At 42.8% G+C, this 22,837-nt stretch overlaps 1 protein-coding gene and 10 non-coding genes across 11 annotated transcripts; all 11 read left to right on the forward strand.

The window, feature by feature from the left end:
- Positions 1–788: 788 nt before the first annotated feature.
- Positions 789–881, forward strand: trnay-gua. The gene is made up of 2 exons: positions 789–825; positions 846–881. It is a non-coding gene; the product is annotated as a tRNA-Tyr (tRNA).
- Positions 882–1,827: 946 nt separating this feature from the next.
- trnay-gua lies at positions 1,828–1,920 on the forward strand. The gene is made up of 2 exons: positions 1,828–1,864; positions 1,885–1,920. It is a non-coding gene; the product is annotated as a tRNA-Tyr (tRNA).
- Positions 1,921–2,957: 1,037 nt separating this feature from the next.
- Positions 2,958–3,050, forward strand: trnay-gua. The gene is made up of 2 exons: positions 2,958–2,994; positions 3,015–3,050. It is a non-coding gene; the product is annotated as a tRNA-Tyr (tRNA).
- Positions 3,051–6,078: 3,028 nt separating this feature from the next.
- On the forward strand, positions 6,079–11,568 carry LOC124850755. The gene is made up of 9 exons (XM_047335202.1): positions 6,079–6,434; positions 6,537–7,135; positions 7,242–7,569; positions 7,772–8,576; positions 8,669–8,878; positions 8,997–9,292; positions 9,521–9,679; positions 9,773–9,943; positions 10,032–11,568. Exons 1-9 carry the CDS (start codon positions 6,216–6,218, stop codon positions 11,136–11,138), a joined length of 3,894 nt encoding a protein of 1,297 aa, XP_047191158.1. The 5' UTR covers positions 6,079–6,215; the 3' UTR covers positions 11,139–11,568.
- A 1,441-nt stretch (positions 11,569–13,009) lies between these two features.
- On the forward strand, positions 13,010–13,102 carry trnay-gua. The gene is made up of 2 exons: positions 13,010–13,046; positions 13,067–13,102. It is a non-coding gene; the product is annotated as a tRNA-Tyr (tRNA).
- Positions 13,103–14,048: 946 nt separating this feature from the next.
- trnay-gua lies at positions 14,049–14,141 on the forward strand. Its single transcript has 2 exons — positions 14,049–14,085; positions 14,106–14,141. It is a non-coding gene; the product is annotated as a tRNA-Tyr (tRNA).
- Positions 14,142–15,178: 1,037 nt separating this feature from the next.
- trnay-gua lies at positions 15,179–15,271 on the forward strand. The gene is made up of 2 exons: positions 15,179–15,215; positions 15,236–15,271. It is a non-coding gene; the product is annotated as a tRNA-Tyr (tRNA).
- A 2,068-nt stretch (positions 15,272–17,339) lies between these two features.
- Positions 17,340–17,432, forward strand: trnay-gua. The gene is made up of 2 exons: positions 17,340–17,376; positions 17,397–17,432. It is a non-coding gene; the product is annotated as a tRNA-Tyr (tRNA).
- Positions 17,433–18,469: 1,037 nt separating this feature from the next.
- trnay-gua lies at positions 18,470–18,562 on the forward strand. The gene is made up of 2 exons: positions 18,470–18,506; positions 18,527–18,562. It is a non-coding gene; the product is annotated as a tRNA-Tyr (tRNA).
- A 946-nt stretch (positions 18,563–19,508) lies between these two features.
- Positions 19,509–19,601, forward strand: trnay-gua. The gene is made up of 2 exons: positions 19,509–19,545; positions 19,566–19,601. It is a non-coding gene; the product is annotated as a tRNA-Tyr (tRNA).
- A 1,037-nt stretch (positions 19,602–20,638) lies between these two features.
- trnay-gua lies at positions 20,639–20,731 on the forward strand. Its single transcript has 2 exons — positions 20,639–20,675; positions 20,696–20,731. It is a non-coding gene; the product is annotated as a tRNA-Tyr (tRNA).
- The last annotated feature ends 2,106 nt before the right edge of the window (positions 20,732–22,837 follow it).

Raw genomic sequence — 22,837 nt, forward strand, 5'->3', positions numbered from 1 at the left:
GCTTTTGTAGGTGGAGCTGTTGGACTGTTTACTGTAGGTATCCAACAATGAAACCGTCGTTGATACCCTTTCATTACCTCAACCTAACCATCATTTCCATGGTGTCGTGGAACTCTGTTACAATCAGGCATGTAAAGAATGGTTTGATAGCTTTGTTTGTACTTTACACATTCGTTTTTCTTATTAAAAGGTCGTATTTTCTCGTATGGTAGAGTTATTTATAGACCTTCGATAGCTCAGTTGGAAGAGCGGAGGACTGTAGAAGAGAAAAAAGTTGCTGACATCCTTAGGTCGCTGGTTCCGGCTCGAAGGAGGCTTTTGTAGATGTTGCTGTTCCAGGGAACATGGACCCAAAAAGCCTATGTCATCGTAGTAATTCCACCAAGCATTCCAATAATGTCCTGAGGTTGATTGTTCAAAATGGTCTTGAAGGAGGAGGCTTTTATAGGTGTTGCTCCTGAAGAGAACATGTTCCCAACAAGCCTATGTCGTTGTAGTGATTCCACCAAACTTTCCAATAATGTCATGAGGTCACTAGTTCTAATCAGACTTAATGGAGGAGGCTTTTGTAGGTGGAGCTGTTACACAGTATACTGTAGGTATCCAACAATGAAACCGTTGTTGATACCCTTTCATTACCTCAACCTAACCAATCATTTCCATCGTGTCGTGGAACTCTGTTACAATCAGGCATGTAAAGAATGGTTTGATAGCTTTGTTTGTACTTTACACATTCGTTTTTCTTATTAAAAGGTCGTATTTTCTCGTATGGTAGAGTGATTTATAGACCTTCGATAGCTCAGTTGGAAGAGCGGAGGACTGTAGAAGAGAAAAAAGTTGCTGACATCCTTAGGTCGCTGGTTCAATTCCGGCTCGAAGGAGGCTTTTGTAGGTGTTGCTGTTCCACAGAACATGGACCCAACAAGCCTATGTCGTCGTAGTGATTCCACCAAGCATTCCAATAATGTCCTGATGTCGACGGTTTAAAATGGCTTGAAGGAGGAGGCTTTTATAGGTGTTGCTGTTGAAGAGAACATGTTCCCAACAAGCCAATGTTCTTGTAGTCATTCCACCAAGCATTTCTATGTTTTCATGAGGTCACTAGTTCAAGTCGGACTGAACAGAAGAGGCTTTTGTAGGTGGAGCTGTTACATAGTATACTGTATCCAACAATGAAACCCTTTCTGATGACCTAACATTACCTCTACCTAACCAAGCATTTCCATGGTGTCATTGAACTCACTGTTCGAACAGGCATGTAAAGAGTCGTTTTGTGGCTTTGTATGTGCGTTTTATATTACTTTTTGTTATTTAAAGGTTGTTTTTTTTATCATAGAGTGATTAATAGACCTTCGATAGCTCAGGTGGAAGACAGAGGACTGTAGAAGACCAAAACATTGCTGACATCCTGAGGTCGCTGGTTCCGGCTCGAAGGAGGCTTTTGTAGATGTTGCTGTTCCAGGGAACATGGACCCAAAAAGCCTATGTCATCGTAGTAATTCCACAAAGCATTCCAATACTGTCCTGAGGTTGATTGTTCAAAATGGTCTTGAAGGAGGAGGCTTTTATAGGTGTTGCTCCTGAAGAGAACATGTTCCCAACAAGCCTATGTCGTTGTAGTGATTCCACCAAACTTTCCAATAATGTCATGAGGTCACTAGTTCTAATCAGACTTAATGGAGGAGGCTTTTGTAGGTGGAGCTGTTACACAGTATACTGTAGGTATTCAACAATGAAACCGTTGTTGATACCCTTTCATTACCTCAACCTAACCAATCATTTCCATCGTGTCGTTGAACTCTGTTACAATCAGGCATGATTTATAGACCTTCGATAGCTCAGTTGGAAGAGCGGAGGACTGTAGAAGAGAAAAACGTTGCTGACATCCTTAGGTCGCTGGTTCAATTCCGGCTCGAAGGAAGCTTTTGTGGGAGTTGCTGTTCCACAGAACATGGACCCAAGAAGCCTATGTCGTCGTAATGATTCCACCAAACATTTGAATAATGTCCTGATGTGTGATGGTTCAAAATGGGCTTGAATGACGAGGCTTTTATAGCTGTTACTGTTAAAGAGGACATGTTCCCACAAGCCAATGTTCTTGTTGTGATTCCACCAAACATTTCCATGCTGTCAAGAGGTCACTGGTTGTAATCAGACTTAATGGAGGAGGCTTTTGTAGGTGGAGCTGTTGGACTGTTTACTGTAGGTATCCAACAATGAAACCGTCGTTGATACCCTTTCATTACCTCAACCTAACCATCATTTCCATGGTGTCGTGGAACTCTGTTACAATCAGGCATGTAAAGAATGGTTTGATAGCTTTGTTTGTACTTTACACATTCGTTTTTCTTATTAAAAGGTCGTATTTTCTCGTATGGTAGAGTTATTTATAGACCTTCGATAGCTCAGTTGGAAGAGCGGAGGACTGTAGAAGAGAAAAAAGTTGCTGACATCCTTAGGTCGCTGGTTCCGGCTCGAAGGAGGCTTTTGTAGATGTTGCTGTTCCAGGGAACATGGACCCAAAAAGCCTATGTCATCGTAGTAATTCCACCAAGCATTCCAATAATGTCCTGAGGTTGATTGTTCAAAATGGTCTTGAAGGAGGAGGCTTTTATAGGTGTTGCTCCTGAAGAGAACATGTTCCCAACAAGCCTATGTCGTTGTAGTGATTCCACCAAACTTTCCAATAATGTCATGAGGTCACTAGTTCTAATCAGACTTAATGGAGGAGGCTTTTGTAGGTGGAGCTGTTACACAGTATACTGTAGGTATCCAACAATGAAACCGTTGTTTATACCCTTTCATTACCTCAACCTAACCAATCATTTCCATCGTGTCGTGGAACTCTGTTACAATCAGGCATGTAAAGAATGGTTTGATAGCTTTGTTTGTACTTTACACATTCGTTTTTCTTATTAAAAGGTCGTATTTTCTCGTATGGTAGAGTGATTTATAGACCTTCGATAGCTCAGTTGGAAGAGCGGAGGACTGTAGAAGAGAAAAAAGTTGCTGACATCCTTAGGTCGCTGGTTCAATTCTGGCTCGAAGGAAGCTTTTGTAGGTGTTGCTGTTCCACAGAACATGGACCCAACAAGCCTATGTCGTCGTAGTGATTCCACCAAGCATTCCAATAATGTCCTGATGTCGACGGTTTAAAATGGCTTGAAGGAGGAGGCTTTTATAGGTGTTGCTGTTGAAGAGAACATGTTCCCAACAAGCCAATGTTCTTGTAGTCATTCCACCAAGCATTTCTATGTTTTCATGAGGTCACTAGTTCAAGTCGGACTGAACAGAAGAGGCTTTTGTAGGTGGAGCTGTTACATAGTATACTGTATCCAACAATGAAACCTTTTCTGATGACCTAACATTACCTCTACCTAACCAAGCATTTCCATGGTGTCATTGAACTCACTATTCGAACAGGCATGTAAAGAGTCGTTTTGTGGCTTTGTATCTGCGTTTTATATTACTTTTTGTTATTTAAAGGTTGTTTTTTTTATCATAGAGTGATTAATAGACCTTCGATAGCTCAGGTGGAAGACAGAGGACTGTAGAAGACCAAAACATTGCTGACATCCTGAGGTCGCTGGTTCCGGCTCGAAGGAGGCTTTTGTAGATGTTGCTGTTCCAGGGAACATGGACCCAAAAAGCCTATGTCATCGTAGTAATTCCACAAAGCATTCCAATACTGTCCTGAGGTTGATTGTTCAAAATGGTCTTGAAGGAGGAGGCTTTTATAGGTGTTGCTGTTGAAGAGAACATGTTCCCAACAAGCCTATGTCGTTGTAGTGATTCCACCAAACTTTCCAATAATGTCATGAGGTCACTAGTTCTAATCAGACTTAATGGAGGAGGCTTTTGTAGGTGGAGCTGTTACACAGTATACTGTAGGTATCCAACAATGAAACCGTTGTTGATACCCTTTCATTACCTCAACCTAACCAATCATTTCCATCGTGTCGTTGAAGTCTGTTACAATCAGGCATGATTTATAGACCTTCGTGCCCGACGAGGGATAGTCTGTATAACCCTGTCGAATCACGTCTCGGCATTTCCATCTTTTCGACAGCCAATAACTGACGTCTATCTCCATCTTTCCGGAGCGGTCCAATCTCGGCTCGTTATCTCCATTTTTTAGACAGCAAATCGCTGAGGTCTATCTCCATCTTTCCGGAGCGGTCCAATCTCGGCTCGTTATCTCCATTTTTTAGACAGCAAATCGCTGAGGTCTATCTCCATCTTTCGCCGCTGTTGAGCTACGTCACATGTTTTCGTCGGCCAATCGGCGTGTCCGCTCTCCATCTTCTGACAGCCAATCACCGTGGCCCCGCTACGGGAGTCACAGAAGCGCTCGAAATTCGAAGTTGTCGATTACCTCTTCGAATCCGGACGACACGACACTCGAATATCATCGAAAGGTAAGATGTCAGCGAAGTTGTTTCATTTTATCGGGTCGCGAGTGACGTAGCTAGCTAGAACATATGTATTACACACAAAAAACGACTTTAACAGGGGTTTAAAACAAAAGTTTAAATACGTTGTGAATTACGAATTTTTAAATTCACCAATTTATCAATTCATTCATAACTGTAGTGGCCATTACAGTCTTTATCAGCGTCGGTTACAGTTTTGCAGTATTAAGATAAAAGTGACTGTCATTACTTGTTGTCACTGTAATTTGATAGATAAAATCTTGGCGAAAATGGCTCCTATACTGTCTGTGCCCATCCCCCCACCGCCGGAATCGGTTCCCTGTTATTTAAGAGGTTCAGTAAGATAGCTTTCCTCGTACTGCTATAAATCATTTTCTTTTCGTGGTTTTTATCAATTAATGATTGATTATAAAGTTTTCTAAACTTGTATGTTTTGTCATGGCATAATAACATATTATACATGGAGCACAAATGTGTCAAAATTACCCTAATTTACAAAAAAAATATTTTTTTTTATTGTCAGATGGCTTCAAAAGACAAAAAGCACAGGGCTATGGGTGATGAGGAGTGGATGTCACGCCTGCGACGGTTCGCTGCTGTTGGGGTCTGGCCCTCTGATGCAGGAAACAGGCCGGCGCCACGTCAGAAAAAGTGGCATGATCTGTATCTGAAGGTATACTTGAAGAAAGTGATATGTGTACAATAATTAAACTTAAAGCCATGCCATAATCCTGCAGCTCAGCTCACTGTCAAACAATATTACAGATTGAGAAATGCCCGATGCAGCGGAGGGGACAAATGTCTCTGTTTGGAGGGACACAGACATGCAGCTGTGGCTTCCATACAAAGAAGGTATCAGATGACATACAAAACATTATGATGTGTTGGTGTGTGTTGTATTCTGTATAGTAAAATTTCATGGTCATTTCTTGGAACCTGTAGCCCTCCAGCTCGGTACCTGCCTCTCCCTCAGCGACACCACAACCAAGACTCTCAACGCCACCAGTGTCAGGATCCTCCTCTTCAACACCTGGTCTGACAGTGCGTAAGCCCGCTTTGACTTTGGCATCGGTAAGTAATGCGGAAGCACTGATACTGATACTTATATTTGTAATGTATTTGAATATCTTAATTTTAAAAGGATCCACCTCGCGTTATTTTTTCTTCTCATCAGTTTACGAAACCGCGGTTCGGTGGGTCTCACGGGGCCAATTTAACGCCAAACCTCGATTTGGCTAGGAAGCATGTGAACAAGGTAATGTAAGGAGAGTGACAGCTTATGACACAGTGAACAAGGTCTCCTGTGGAGCTCAGCAAAGCAGGAGGCATGACGATCCTGGTTCCATCCCTTAAGGCCTTCCAGAAGGTACAGCTGGAAATTCAGGCCGTTGGCACTCGTTCCTTAAGACAGAAGCAGTATGAGAAATAACTATATGATGTTTTTTGTCACTGTTTACAACATAATAATAATAAATTATATTTGTTTCATACTAACCTGGAATGAACCTGTTGAGATGCAGGTGGAAGGACTCGAGCGATGTGGACCCTCTAGCACACCTGTCATGTGGCAGGACGATGCCCTCCTTGGTGGTGGTGCCAGTCTGAGCATACAGGAGTACACCTGGTTCATCCTGGATGCACTTAACGTGCCTCCTCTGGGTTTGCAAGATGTCCTGCATCCTCTCCTTGTTTTTTGCGTTTTCATTTGTTAAATATATGTTGAAATGATCTTGTTTTAATTACTGTAATAACTATTTTGGTAATAACATTTTTTTATTTATAATGTTGTTAACTGTGCTCTCATTCTCTCAGCCCACAAGTAGCGCTTCGTTGTCCTCGGCCGTGTCCAGCACTGTTTCATGCGCCACAGGGAGGAGGACCCCGTCACCTGGCCACAGTCCCAGGAGATACGTTCAGACTGTTTCCCCTCTGTCTCTTCCTCCTTCTCCTGTGTCTTCGATGGCCTCCACTTCCTCGGTTCCATCAGCCGCTACTAGAGTTGTGAGAAACACTTCAATTAACTTGTTGTCTTCACTCCCACTTTTATTAAACTGGAAACAATGATAATATTTAACCCTTTTTTAATTTTAATTTACAAATCAGGAAGTGTCAGCTACCACCTCCACTGGTTCCTCCTCTGCTCCTCTCCCCCCTGTGACCTCAGCACCTGCCGTTGCTTCTCCATCTATTGCTGGTCCCTCAACCCATCCTGCTCCTGACCCTCTTCCGTTGGCCGGAAATGTGGAGGCTGATGCTGGTTCAGCACCTGGCTGGCTCCCTGCTAAACTCCTGAAGACCATTCCTCTTCAAGATCAGAAATGGATTTCAGCAGCTTTGTGGAAGCACCAGCGGCTGCGCTCTGACCTCAAACTCTGGTATGATCCACCAGAGCCAGCATTGATTTATCACCAGATCCCCACTCCAGAGCGATTTTTCAATCACCGGCTTCTTGTGTGGATGCCATACCACCTTTGGAAGGTCAGGCTTACCTGTCCTGTGTGTGGTAAACATCTCACAGGCTATGGAGCCCACAAGAGAGCCCGCCAGGTTCTGGATATTGACAGGTATTACCTGTTGATAACAGAGACTCTCTGGTGCAGCGCAGTTGGTTGCAAAACCAGCTACATTTCCACCAGCAAAACCATTTTGGACCAGCTGGACTTGGCCCACAGGCTTGAGTTCCGAGTAATCCTTACTCAAAGGTGAGTAACTGAGATTATTCATTTTATGTCTCTTTTTTTTTGTCATTGAAACACACTGCAAATGAGCTGATTTTATTGTTTGTCTCTTTCCCTTTGTTTAACGCAGATATGCTTGTGACATGCGTGTCATAAGATTTCTGAGAGAGAGGACCCTTGGTAACAGTTCCTCCCGCTTGGTCAAGCAGCTGAGGGAAAACCACAGCGAGGAGTGGCTTAAGCAACTCTGCCGGTACCTTGGTGCATGCTCGGACTTTGCTGCCCGGCCATGCCTGCTCCCTGTCCAGTTCCAGGAGCCGCCTGAGCCAGTAGCCATACCATCTCACAGGTGGATGCTGGCTGTTTATGGCAGAGACATCCTGAGCAGGCTTGAACACATCAAGGCCAGCATAACATCTACCTTTGGCAGTATCCTGAAAATGGACTCCACGAAAAAAGTACATATTTTTAACTGTGAATGCTGTAGTATTCTACAATGCAGTAGAATACACTGTACATTACAATTATTACATTAGAAGTACATTTGTGAAATATGAATTGAATGCTTTATTTAAAAACAAAGAAACATAGTACTATTATACAAGCATTACACATTTCCGATTTATTTAATCACCAACTGACCTTTATGTGTGATTACAGATCACTAAGAAGCTGTCGGGCCTTGCCAAGGGGACCGCCTTGTGGCTTACATCTGTGAGCAACGAGGTGGGCCAAATCCTCATCAGTGTCCTGACTGCTCAGGAGGGTCCCGCTCTGGACATTATGGTAGCTGACCTCATCCGCAGGTACAGCAATGCTGGTGTGACCCCTCCTCAGCTACTTTATGTAGACTGTGACTGTTGTCTGGAGGGCAGAGGGCCGACTAAATTGCAGCAAAGATTTGGTGGATGGCCAGACCTGGTTGTGAAACTGGATATATACCATTTCATGCGGCGACTGGCATCGGGGTGTACAAAGGATGCACATCCTTTGTACCCCATCTTCATGGCAAAGCTGTCATGCTGCATTTTTGAGTGGGACAGTGAAGATGTTGCCTTGGTGCGGCGAGCAAAGAGGGAACAGTTGAAACGCGAAGGTGTCCCTGGCATCACTGAGAAAATGGTAGACCAGCACATTACCAAGGATGAACTGGCCCGGCACTGCAGAAGGCGGACAAGAGGAGAGCAGCAGACCATTGTTCTGATTGAGTGCCTCTTAAATGAGCTGATGGGGGAAAAGGGCAGAGACCTTCTTGGTGTCCCTCTCTTGGACCAGGAGAGAATGCAGCACATCTGGCAAACCCAGAGGAGGCACGTTAAGTGCATCCAGGATGAACCAGGTGTACTCCTGTATGCTCAGACTGGCACCACCACCAAAGAGGGCATCATCCTGCCAAATTACAGGTGTGCTAGAGGGTCCACATCGCTCGAGTCCTTCCACCTGCATCTCAACAGGTTCATTCCAGGTTAGTATGAAACAAATATAATTTATTATTATTATCTTGTAAACAGTGACAAAAAAACATATAGTTATTTCTCATACTGCTTCTGTCTTAAGGAACGAGTGCCAACGGCCTGAATTTCCAGCTGTACCTTCTGGAAGGCCTTAAGAGATGGAACCAGGACCGTCATGCCGCATCTCTGGCAGTCAAGCCTCCTGCTTTGCTGACCTACTCAGGAGACCTTGTTCAATGTGTCAACACACACAGTGTCAAGGTGCTTGGAAGGAAGCTCGTCCCCTCTTTTCAGCCACCGGCCGTTTACACTGGTGAGTTTGAGCTTTTCATAGTGATGAGGTTATTTTTCATATGCATAAAAAAGAATAAACTTTTTAATGCATTGTCTGAAAGCCAATTTTCCTATTTCTATTCTCTTGTCTGTCTCAGGGGAGCTAATAGGTATCGATTACCTGTACCGCCAGACAGGCCAGGCCCTGCAGGATGTACATCCTGACTCGGAGGAGACTGATCAGATGCTGGAGGATGTAGGCACTGAAGAAGAGTTGGAAGTTGAGAGCTTTGAGGATTCTGGTTTGAGCCTCAGCCTGGACCCCACCATTGAGCTGCTGGACTTGTCCTCTGGTCCATCACCCGACTCCACCAGCTCAGCCAGCCTTCCAACTCCCTCCTCCCTCCATCCTACTGCATCTTGTAGCGCTGCAGCAGCGACTGAGCAACATGTGGTAATTATTCTTGTCACATGTTTTTTGTCATATGATGTCAGTGAATTTACATTTAGCTCATGGTAATCTGACCTTAAAGTTTCATTGCAATCTTTATTTTTAATAACATTGCAATAACGAAAAAGTAACATAAATAAAGGGCAATGATTTCACATATATTCAATAAATGAATGAATAAATGCATAATCCAAACAGATAAACTCTGATTTAATGCCATTTTATTTCTAGATTGTTCACGAGCCCTCCGGCCCATCAGCCCTCCCTGCCGGCTCCAGACTTCCTGTAGTGCTCCCAACTACTACCAGATTCCAAGCTACTGTCCCTCCTGCTGCAACTGCTGGTCCTTCGGCATCACCTCCCATCACTCATGCTGCACCTCAACAGCTTGTAAGTGCTTTTGTATATAATGTGTCATAATCTCTTTTAATTTGTCGTATATTGTGATTTTTTATTTGTTTTCTAATCCTTTTTGTTTCCCAGCCTTTGGATGTTCCAAAAAGAATCAGGTCTGGCCTATCAGCTGTCACCACTGGCTCAGCTTCTGTTCGTCCTCTTCTCCCAACCACACTCGCAACCACTGTCCCTGCTGCTACAGCTACTGCTATGGCTGGATTACGAGCCATCACCCCAGCAGCACCTGAGCAGCAACAGGTGAGTCTATTATGTGACAATTTATACTATGCCACATGTGTTAGGGTTCTGTTATGTTTTTTTTCTCACTATAATGTACTCTTACTAGGCTGTGGATGAGCGTTGTGTCCCAGGGATGGAGCGTGTGGACTGCCTAGCCGAGTACTTGGTTGGGCTGAGGACTGAAACTGGCCAGACGCTCAACAACCAGCAGGCCAGCACTATCATAGCCCTGTGGCAGAACCTCCTGCCATATGATCAGCAGCGGGTGACATACGCTGCACGCCACCAGGTGCGTCTCACATCAGGTCGCTTCAGGTGTTCCAAAAAGAAACCTGAATTTACGCCTGGTGTAGAGAGTATGACCCGCTGTGTCTTAGGATCAACAGGATCCCCTGCTCAGTGGCCAGATTGTTGTCGTTTGGTAGAGTCCATCTTTGTCAAACTATGTAGCATATATAAGAGCCCCAAAAAACAGGGCAAATGTGCTCTGACTAGATGGACTCTGATTCTCAGGGACTACAGCAAAATCAGGCAGCTGGTCCTGGCTAACGGTGCAGTCATGCAGGGCACTACTCTGCAGTTGTTTGATGTTAATCAAACAACTCTCATTCAGTGGCACAATAAGCGACTGAAGAGGCAGGACAGTAACATTCTGCTGCAAGGGGTCAACTTGCCTCCTGCAATTCCAGTAGCTCGTGCCCCTCTCCCACCCGTACAGATACGCCCCGCTGTTGCACCCCTACAGCCAGGCCCTCAACATCAGTACCACTTGCCACCAAGTACAGCAGGACAGGCAGTGGTCAAGAGGAAGTCTGCTGCTCCAGCCCATCACCTCCATGCCCCGAAGGCTCTCTGCCCGAGATTGCCAGCCCCGAGGCAGTTGTTTCCTCAGCCAGCACCTCCGCCTACCTCTGCCCGCTTCCCTTTTGTCATCGACCCCAGCCCTGCTATTGGCCCAATTGTGTTTTTGGCCCCACAAGTACCTGCAGCCAAATCCATTGCCCCTCATGGCCCCCTTCCCACCCCATCACCTGCACGTAGGCCATACAATCGGACAACAGACAAAAATAAATGCAGTCAGTGCCACCAGCCCCGGAACAAAGACAATGGCCATGGTCAATATTATGGGTACATTTACTGTCCCCAAAATGCTAACATGTCCCTTGACCAGTGGATGGAAGAGATGAGGAGGAAGAGGGCACAAAAAAAATAAATCTGTTTCATTCTTTAAGTGTAAAAAGTTTTTAAATGATTGAAAAAAAGTTAGATTTTTATCATATTCCAAGTGACCTTCTAAAGTATGTAGAGTTTTCTTTTGACAGTTTTATATTTGTATTTATTTGTATTTATTTATTTTATTTATTCTATTTATTCTATTTATTCTATTTATTTTATTTAAATATTTGATCTAATTTTGTTTGCTATAGTCACGTGTGAGTAGATATTTAAGTTTGTCTGTATGTAGCCTTTTAAAGTATGCAGAGTTTTATTTATGTTTCTCTTTCTTATTTGTATATTCCTTATATTTATTGTATATAGTGATTTCCTGAGTTTTTGGTTCATAAAAGTTAAATGTTTGTTGCATATGTGTGAGAGAGAATAGAGATTTATATTTCGTAATAAATTTGCACTTTATTTCGCCAGCAGTAGTTTTGACATTTATACAAAAATGATCTGTTCTGTTTTCAATACTTTGAGAAGGAGCTACGGATCCAAAGGTTGCCGGATCAAACCCCAGTGGTTACAAGCTTTTTTAACCCAACTCTTACCAAGGATTATGAACCTTTCAATTATCACTTAATAACTTATACAAGGACCTCAGCTTTTTGAGAATGCCAGAGAGCCACATTTCCCTTCTTTTTCTCTCTTTTTCTTCCTTTTTCTCTTCCCCCTCTCTTCCCCTTCTTTCCCCTTCTTTCCTCTTCTTCCCCCACCCAAACAGACTATTGTTCCCCAGCTTGAGCGGAGTTGGAAGAGCGGAGGACTGTAGAAGAGAAAAACGTTGCTGACATCCTTAGGTCGCTGGTTCAATTCCGGCTCGAAGGAAGCTTTTGTGGGAGTTGCTGTTCCACAGAACATGGACCCAAGAAGCCTATGTCGTCGTAATGATTCCACCAAACATTCGAATAATGTCCTGATGTGTGATGGTTCAAAATGGGCTTGAATGACTAGGCTTTTATAGCTGTTACTGTTAAAGAGGACATGTTCCCACAAGCCAATGTTCTTGTTGTGATTCCACCAAACATTTCCATGCTGTCAAGAGGTCACTGGTTGTAATCAGACTTAATGGAGGAGGCTTTTGTAGGTGGAGCTGTTGGACTGTTTACTGTAGGTATCCAACAATGAAACCGTCGTTGATACCCTTTCATTACCTCAACCTAACCATCATTTCCATGGTGTCGTGGAACTCTGTTACAATCAGGCATGTAAAGAATGGTTTGATAGCTTTGTTTGTACTTTACACATTCGTTTTTCTTATTAAAAGGTCGTATTTTCTCGTATGGTAGAGTGATTTATAGACCTTCGATAGCTCAGTTGGAAGAGCGGAGGACTGTAGAAGAGAAAAAAGTTGCTGACATCCTTAGGTCGCTGGTTCCGGCTCGAAGGAGGCTTTTGTGGATGTTGCTGTTCCAAGGGAACATGGACCCAAAAAGCCTATGTCATCGTAGTAATTCCACCAAGCATTCCAGTAATGTCCTGAGGTTGATTGTTCAAAATGGTCTTGAAGGAGGAGGCTTTTATAGGTGTTGCTGTTAAAGAGAACATGTCCCCAACAAGCCTATGTCGTTGTAGTGATTCCACCAAACTTTCCAATAATGTCATGAGGTCACTAGTTCTAATCAGACTTAATGGAGGAGGCTTTTGTAGGTGGAGCTGTTACACAGTATACTGTAGGTATCCAACAATGAAACCGTTGTTTATACCCTTTCATTACCTCAACCTAACCAATCATTTCCATCGTGTCGTGGAACTCTGTTACAATCAGGCATGTAAAGAATGGTTTGATAGCTTTGTTTGTACTTTACACATTCGTTTTTCTTATTAAAAGGTCGTATTTTCTCGTATGGTAGAGTGATTTATAGACCTTCGATAGCTCAGTTGGAAGAGCGGAGGACTGTAGAAGAGAAAAAAGTTGCTGACATCCTTAGGTCGCTGGTTCAATTCTGGCTCGAAGGAAGCTTTTGTAGGTGTTGCTGTTCCACAGAACATGGACCCAACAAGCCTATGTCGTCGTAGTGATTCCACCAAGCATTCCAATAATGTCCTGATGTCGACGGTTTAAAATGGCTTGAAGGAGGAGGCTTTTATAGGTGTTGCTGTTGAAGAGAACATGTTCCCAACAAGCCAATGTTCTTGTAGTCATTCCACCAAGCATTTCTATGTTTTCATGAGGTCACTAGTTCAAGTCGGACTGAACAGAAGAGGCTTTTGTAGGTGGAGCTGTTACATAGTATACTGTATCCAACAATGAAACCTTTTCTGATGACCTAACATTACCTCTACCTAACCAAGCATTTCCATGGTGTCATTGAACTCACTATTCGAACAGGCATGTAAAGAGTCGTTTTGTGGCTTTGTATCTGCGTTTTATATTACTTTTTGTTATTTAAAGGTTGTTTTTTTTATCATAGAGTGATTAATAGACCTTCGATAGCTCAGGTGGAAGACAGAGGACTGTAGAAGACCAAAACATTGCTGACATCCTGAGGTCGCTGGTTCCGGCTCGAAGGAGGCTTTTGTAGATGTTGCTGTTCCAGGGAACATGGACCCAAAAAGCCTATGTCATCGTAGTAATTCCACAAAGCATTCCAATACTGTCCTGAGGTTGATTGTTCAAAATGGTCTTGAAGGAGGAGGCTTTTATAGGTGTTGCTCCTGAAGAGAACATGTTCCCAACAAGCCTATGTCGTTGTAGTGATTTCACCAAACTTTCCAATAATGTCATGAGGTCACTAGTTCTAATCAGACTTAATGGAGGAGGCTTTTGTTGGTGGATCTGTTACACAGTATACTGTAGGTATCCAACAATGAAACCGTTGTTGATACCCTTTCATTACCTCAACCTAACCAATCATTTCCATCGTGTCGTTGAACTCTGTTACAATCAGGCATGATTGATAGACCTTCGATAGCTCAGTTGGAAGAGCGGAGGACTGTAGAAGAGAGAAACGTTGCTGACATCCTTAGGTCGCTGGTTCAATTCCGGCTCGAAGGAAGCTTTTGTGGGTGTTGCTGTTCCACAGAACATGGACCCAAGAAGCCTATGTCGTCGTAATGATTCCACCAAACATTCGAATAATGTCCTGATGTGTGATGGTTCAAAATGGGCTTGAATGACGAGGCTTTTATAGCTGTTACTGTTAAAGAGGACATGTTCCCACAAGCCAATGTTCTTGTTGTGATTCCACCAAACATTTCCATGCTGTCAAGAGGTCACTGGTTGTAATCAGACTTAATGGAGGAGGCTTTTGTAGGTGGAGCTGTTGGACTGTTTACTGTAGGTATCCAACAATGAAACCGTCGTTGATACCCTTTCATTACCTCAACCTAACCATCATTTCCATGGTGTCGTGGAACTCTGTTACAATCAGGCATGTAAAGAATGGTTTGATAGCTTTGTTTGTACTTTACACATTCGTTTTTCTTATTAAAAGGTCGTATTTTCTCGTATGGTAGAGTGATTTATAGACCTTCGATAGCTCAGTTGGAAGAGCGGAGGACTGTAGAAGAGAAAAAAGTTGCTGACATCCTTAGGTCGCTGGTTCCGGCTCGAAGGAGGCTTTTGTAGATGTTGCTGTTCCAGGGAACATGGACCCAAAAAGCCTATGTCATCGTAGTAATTCCACCAAGCATTCCAATAATGTCCTGAGGTTGATTGTTCAAAATGGTCTTGAAGGAGGAGGCTTTTATAGGTGTTGCTGTTGAAGAGAACATGTTCCCAACAAGCCTATGTCGTTGTAGTGATTCCACCAAACTTTCCAATAATGTCATGAGGTCACTAGTTCTAATCAGACTTAATGGAGGAGGCTTTTGTAGGTGGAGCTGTTACACAGTATACTGTAGGTATCCAACAATGAAACCGTTGTTTATACCCTTTCATTACCTCAACCTAACCAATCATTTCCATCGTGTCGTGGAACTCTGTTACAATCAGGCATGTAAAGAATGGTTTGATAGCTTTGTTTGTACTTTACACATTCGTTTTTCTTATTAAAAGGTCGTATTTTCTCGTATGGTAGAGTGATTTATAGACCTTCGATAGCTCAGTTGGAAGAGCGGAGGACTGTAGAAGAGAAAAAAGTTGCTGACATCCTTAGGTCGCTGGTTCAATTCCGGCTCGAAGGAGGCTTTTGTAGGTGTTGCTGTTCCACAGAACATGGACCCAACAAGCCTATGTCGTCGTAGTGATTCCACCAAGCATTCCAATAATGTCCTGATGTCGACGGTTTAAAATGGCTTGAAGGAGGAGGCTTTTATAGGTGTTGCTGTTGAAGAGAACATGTTCCCAACAAGCCAATGTTCTTGTAGTCATTCCACCAAGCATTTCTATGTTTTCATGAGGTCACTAGTTCAAGTCGGACTGAACAGAAGAGGCTTTTGTAGGTGGAGCTGTTACATAGTATACTGTATCCAACAATGAAACCCTTTCTGATGACCTAACATTACCTCTACCTAACCAAGCATTTCCATGGTGTCATTGAACTCACTGTTCGAACAGGCATGTAAAGAGTCGTTTTGTGGCTTTGTATGTGCGTTTTATATTACTTTTTGTTATTTAAAGGTTGTTTTTTTTATCATAGAGTGATTAATAGACCTTCGATAGCTCAGGTGGAAGACAGAGGACTGTAGAAGACCAAAACATTGCTGACATCCTGAGGTCGCTGGTTCCGGCTCGAAGGAGGCTTTTGTAGATGTTGCTGTTCCAGGGAACATGGATCCAAAAAGCCTATGTCATCGTAGTAATTCCACAAAGCATTCCAATACTGTCCTGAGGTTGATTGTTCAAAATGGTCTTGAAGGAGGAGGCTTTTATAGGTGTTGCTCCTGAAGAGAACATGTTCCCAACAAGCCTATGTCGTTGTAGTGATTCCACCAAACTTTCCAATAATGTCATGAGGTCACTAGTTCTAATCAGACTTAATGGAGGAGGCTTTTGTAGGTGGAGCTGTTACACAGTATACTGTAGGTATCCAACAATGAAACCGTTGTTGATACCCTTTCATTACCTCAACCTAACCAATCATTTCCATCGTGTCGTGGAACTCTGTTACAATCAGGCATGTAAAGAATGGTTTGATAGCTTTGTTTGTACTTTACACATTCGTTTTTCTTATTAAAAGGTCGTATTTTCTCGTATGGTAGAGTGATTTATAGACCTTCGATAGCTCGGTTGGAAGAGCGGAGGACTGTAGAAGAGAAAAAAGTTGCTGACATCCTTAGGTCGCTGTTTCAATTCCGGCTCGAAAGAAGCTTTTGTAGGTGTTGCTGTTCCACAGAACATGGACCCAACAAGCCTATGTCGTCGTAGTGATTCCACCAAGCATTCCAATAATGTCCTGATGTCGACGGTTTATAATGGCTTGAAGGACGAGGCTTTTATAGGTGTTGCTGTTGAAGAGAACATGTTCCCAACAAGCCAATGTTCTTGTAGTCATTCCACCAAGCATTTCTATGTTTTCATGAGGTCACTAGTTCAAGTCAGACTGAACAGAAGAGGCTTTTGTAGGTGGAGCTGTTACATAGTATACTGTATCCAACAATGAAACCCTTTCTGATGACCTAACATTACCTCTACCTAACCAAGCATTTCCATGGTGTCATTGAACTCACTGTTCGAACAGGCATGTAAAGAGTCGTTTTGTGGCTTTGTATCTGCGTTTTACATTACTTTTTGTTATGTAAAGGTTGTTTTTTTATCATAGAGTGATTAATAGACCTTCGATAGCTCAGGTGGAAGACAGAGGACTGTAGAAGACCAAAACATTGCTGACATCCTTAGGTCGCTGGTTCCGGCTCGAAGGAGGCTTTTGTAGATGTTGCTGTTTCAGGGAACATGGACCCAAAAAGCCTATGTCATCGTAGTAATTCCACAAAGCATTCCAATACTGTCCTGAGGTTGATTGTTCAAAATGGTCTTGAAGGAGGAGGCTTTTATAGGTGTTGCTCCTGAAGAGAACATGTTCCCAACAAGCCTATGTCGTTGTAGTGATTCCACCAAACTTTCCAATAATGTCATGAGGTCACTAGTTCTAATCAGACTTAATGGAGGAGGCTTTTGTAGGTGGAGCTGTTACACAGTATACTGTAGGTATTCAACAATGAAACCGTTGTTGATACCCTTTCATTACCTCAACCTAACCAATCATTTCCATCGTGTCGTTGAACTCTGTTACAATCAGGCATGATTTATAGACCTTCGATAGCTCAGTTGGAAGAGCGGAGGACTGTAGAAGAGAAAAACGTTGCTGACATCCTTAGGTCGCTGGTTCAATTCCGGCTCGAAGGAAGCTTTTGTGGGAGTTGCTGTTCCACAGAACATGGACCCAAGAAGCCTATGTCGTCGTAATGATTCCACCAAACATTTGAATAATGTCCTGATGTGTGATGGTTCAAAATGGGCTTGAATGACGAGGCTTTTATAGCTGTTACTGTTAAAGAGGACATGTTCCCACAAGCCAATGTTCTTGTTGTGATTCCACCAAACATTTCCATGCTGTCAAGAGGTCACTGGTTGTAATCAGACTTAATGGAGGAGGCTTTTGTAGGTGGAGCTGTTGGACTGTTTACTGTAGGTATCCAACAATGAAACCGTCGTTGATACCCTTTCATTACCTCAACCTAACCATCATTTCCATGGTGTCGTGGAACTCTGTTACAATCAGGCATGTAAAGAATGGTTTGATAGCTTTGTTTGTACTTTACACATTCGTTTTTCTTATTAAAAGGTCGTATTTTCTCGTATGGTAGAGTTATTTATAGACCTTCGATAGCTCAGTTGGAAGAGCGGAGGACTGTAGAAGAGAAAAAAGTTGCTGACATCCTTAGGTCGCTGGTTCCGGCTCGAAGGAGGCTTTTGTAGATGTTGCTGTTCCAGGGAACATGGACCCAAAAAGCCTATGTCATCGTAGTAATTCCACCAAGCATTCCAATAATGTCCTGAGGTTGATTGTTCAAAATGGTCTTGAAGGAGGAGGCTTTTATAGGTGTTGCTCCTGAAGAGAACATGTTCCCAACAAGCCTATGTCGTTGTAGTGATTCCACCAAACTTTCCAATAATGTCATGAGGTCACTAGTTCTAATCAGACTTAATGGAGGAGGCTTTTGTAGGTGGAGCTGTTACACAGTATACTGTAGGTATCCAACAATGAAACCGTTGTTTATACCCTTTCATTACCTCAACCTAACCAATCATTTCCATCGTGTCGTGGAACTCTGTTACAATCAGGCATGTAAAGAATGGTTTGATAGCTTTGTTTGTACTTTACACATTCGTTTTTCTTATTAAAAGGTTGTATTTTCTCGTATGGTAGAGTGATTTATAGACCTTCGATAGCTCAGTTGGAAGAGCGGAGGACTGTAGAAGAGAAAAAAGTTGCTGACATCCTTAGGTCGCTGGTTCAATTCTGGCTCGAAGGAAGCTTTTGTAGGTGTTGCTGTTCCACAGAACATGGACCCAACAAGCCTATGTCGTCGTAGTGATTCCACCAAGCATTCCAATAATGTCCTGATGTCGACGGTTTAAAATGGCTTGAAGGAGGAGGCTTTTATAGGTGTTGCTGTTGAAGAGAACATGTTCCCAACAAGCCAATGTTCTTGTAGTCATTCCACCAAGCATTTCTATGTTTTCATGAGGTCACTAGTTCAAGTCGGACTGAACAGAAGAGGCTTTTGTAGGTGGAGCTGTTACATAGTATACTGTATCCAACAATGAAACCTTTTCTGATGACCTAACATTACCTCTACCTAACCAAGCATTTCCATGGTGTCATTGAACTCACTATTCGAACAGGCATGTAAAGAGTCGTTTTGTGGCTTTGTATCTGCGTTTTATATTACTTTTTGTTATTTAAAGGTTGTTTTTTTTATCATAGAGTGATTAATAGACCTTCGATAGCTCAGGTGGAAGACAGAGGACTGTAGAAGACCAAAACATTGCTGACATCCTGAGGTCGCTGGTTCCGGCTCGAAGGAGGCTTTTGTAGATGTTGCTGTTCCAGGGAACATGGACCCAAAAAGCCTATGTCATCGTAGTAATTCCACAAAGCATTCCAATACTGTCCTGAGGTTGATTGTTCAAAATGGTCTTGAAGGAGGAGGCTTTTATAGGTGTTGCTCCTGAAGAGAACATGTTCCCAACAAGCCTATGTCGTTGTAGTGATTTCACCAAACTTTCCAATAATGTCATGAGGTCACTAGTTCTAATCAGACTTAATGGAGGAGGCTTTTGTTGGTGGATCTGTTACACAGTATACTGTAGGTATCCAACAATGAAACCGTTGTTGATACCCTTTCATTACCTCAACCTAACCAATCATTTCCATCGTGTCGTTGAACTCTGTTACAATCAGGCATGATTGATAGACCTTCGATAGCTCAGTTGGAAGAGCGGAGGACTGTAGAAGAGAGAAACGTTGCTGACATCCTTAGGTCGCTGGTTCAATTCCGGCTCGAAGGAAGCTTTTGTGGGTGTTGCTGTTCCACAGAACATGGACCCAAGAAGCCTATGTCGTCGTAATGATTCCACCAAACATTCGAATAATGTCCTGATGTGTGATGGTTCAAAATGGGCTTGAATGACGAGGCTTTTATAGCTGTTACTGTTAAAGAGGACATGTTCCCACAAGCCAATGTTCTTGTTGTGATTCCACCAAACATTTCCATGCTGTCAAGAGGTCACTGGTTGTAATCAGACTTAATGGAGGAGGCTTTTGTAGGTGGAGCTGTTGGACTGTTTACTGTAGGTATCCAACAATGAAACCGTCGTTGATACCCTTTCATTACCTCAACCTAACCATCATTTCCATGGTGTCGTGGAACTCTGTTACAATCAGGCATGTAAAGAATGGTTTGATAGCTTTGTTTGTACTTTACACATTCGTTTTTCTTATTAAAAGGTCGTATTTTCTCGTATGGTAGAGTGATTTATAGACCTTCGATAGCTCAGTTGGAAGAGCGGAGGACTGTAGAAGAGAAAAAAGTTGCTGACATCCTTAGGTCGCTGGTTCCGGCTCGAAGGAGGCTTTTGTAGATGTTGCTGTTCCAGGGAACATGGACCCAAAAAGCCTATGTCATCGTAGTAATTCCACCAAGCATTCCAATAATGTCCTGAGGTTGATTGTTCAAAATGGTCTTGAAGGAGGAGGCTTTTATAGGTGTTGCTGTTGAAGAGAACATGTTCCCAACAAGCCTATGTCGTTGTAGTGATTCCACCAAACTTTCCAATAATGTCATGAGGTCACTAGTTCTAATCAGACTTAATGGAGGAGGCTTTTGTAGGTGGAGCTGTTACACAGTATACTGTAGGTATCCAACAATGAAACCGTTGTTTATACCCTTTCATTACCTCAACCTAACCAATCATTTCCATCGTGTCGTGGAACTCTGTTACAATCAGGCATGTAAAGAATGGTTTGATAGCTTTGTTTGTACTTTACACATTCGTTTTTCTTATTAAAAGGTCGTATTTTCTCGTATGGTAGAGTGATTTATAGACCTTCGATAGCTCAGTTGGAAGAGCGGAGGACTGTAGAAGAGAAAAAAGTTGCTGACATCCTTAGGTCGCTGGTTCAATTCCGGCTCGAAGGAGGCTTTTGTAGGTGTTGCTGTTCCACAGAACATGGACCCAACAAGCCTATGTCGTCGTAGTGATTCCACCAAGCATTCCAATAATGTCCTGATGTCGACGGTTTAAAATGGCTTGAAGGAGGAGGCTTTTATAGGTGTTGCTGTTGAAGAGAACATGTTCCCAACAAGCCAATGTTCTTGTAGTCATTCCACCAAGCATTTCTATGTTTTCATGAGGTCACTAGTTCAAGTCGGACTGAACAGAAGAGGCTTTTGTAGGTGGAGCTGTTACATAGTATACTGTATCCAACAATGAAACCCTTTCTGATGACCTAACATTACCTCTACCTAACCAAGCATTTCCATGGTGTCATTGAACTCACTGTTCGAACAGGCATGTAAAGAGTCGTTTTGTGGCTTTGTATGTGCGTTTTATATTACTTTTTGTTATTTAAAGGTTGTTTTTTTTATCATAGAGTGATTAATAGACCTTCGATAGCTCAGGTGGAAGACAGAGGACTGTAGAAGACCAAAACATTGCTGACATCCTGAGGTCGCTGGTTCCGGCTCGAAGGAGGCTTTTGTAGATGTTGCTGTTCCAGGGAACATGGATCCAAAAAGCCTATGTCATCGTAGTAATTCCACAAAGCATTCCAATACTGTCCTGAGGTTGATTGTTCAAAATGGTCTTGAAGGAGGAGGCTTTTATAGGTGTTGCTCCTGAAGAGAACATGTTCCCAACAAGCCTATGTCGTTGTAGTGATTCCACCAAACTTTCCAATAATGTCATGAGGTCACTAGTTCTAATCAGACTTAATGGAGGAGGCTTTTGTAGGTGGAGCTGTTACACAGTATACTGTAGGTATCCAACAATGAAACCGTTGTTGATACCCTTTCATTACCTCAACCTAACCAATCATTTCCATCGTGTCGTGGAACTCTGTTACAATCAGGCATGTAAAGAATGGTTTGATAGCTTTGTTTGTACTTTACACATTCGTTTTTCTTATTAAAAGGTCGTATTTTCTCGTATGGTAGAGTGATTTATAGACCTTCGATAGCTCGGTTGGAAGAGCGGAGGACTGTAGAAGAGAAAAAAGTTGCTGACATCCTTAGGTCGCTGTTTCAATTCCGGCTCGAAAGAAGCTTTTGTAGGTGTTGCTGTTCCACAGAACATGGACCCAACAAGCCTATGTCGTCGTAGTGATTCCACCAAGCATTCCAATAATGTCCTGATGTCGACGGTTTATAATGGCTTGAAGGACGAGGCTTTTATAGGTGTTGCTGTTGAAGAGAACATGTTCCCAACAAGCCAATGTTCTTGTAGTCATTCCACCAAGCATTTCTATGTTTTCATGAGGTCACTAGTTCAAGTCAGACTGAACAGAAGAGGCTTTTGTAGGTGGAGCTGTTACATAGTATACTGTATCCAACAATGAAACCCTTTCTGATGACCTAACATTACCTCTACCTAACCAAGCATTTCCATGGTGTCATTGAACTCACTGTTCGAACAGGCATGTAAAGAGTCGTTTTGTGGCTTTGTATCTGCGTTTTACATTACTTTTTGTTATGTAAAGGTTGTTTTTTTATCATAGAGTGATTAATAGACCTTCGATAGCTCAGGTGGAAGACAGAGGACTGTAGAAGACCAAAACATTGCTGACATCCTTAGGTCGCTGGTTCCGGCTCGAAGGAGGCTTTTGTAGATGTTGCTGTTTCAGGGAACATGGACCCAAAAAGCCTATGTCATCGTAGTAATTCCACAAAGCATTCCAATACTGTCCTGAGGTTGATTGTTCAAAATGGTCTTGAAGGAGGAGGCTTTTATAGGTGTTGCTGTTGAAGAGAACATGTTCCCAACAAGCCTATGTCGTTGTAGTGATTCCACCAAACTTTCCAATAATGTCATGTGGTCACTAGTTCTAATCAGACTTAATGGAGGAGGCTTTTGTAGGTGGAGCTGTTACACAGTATACTGTAGGTATCCAACAATGAAACCGTCGTTGATACCCTTTCATTACCTCAACCTAACCAATCATTTCCATCGTGTCGTCCAACTCTGTTACAATCAGGCATGATTTATAGACCTTCGATAGCTCAGTTGGAAGAGCGGACGACTGTAGA

Source organism: Scophthalmus maximus, chromosome 10, assembly GCF_022379125.1.
Source record: "Scophthalmus maximus strain ysfricsl-2021 chromosome 10, ASM2237912v1, whole genome shotgun sequence".
Lineage (NCBI taxonomy): Eukaryota > Metazoa > Chordata > Actinopteri > Pleuronectiformes > Scophthalmidae > Scophthalmus > Scophthalmus maximus.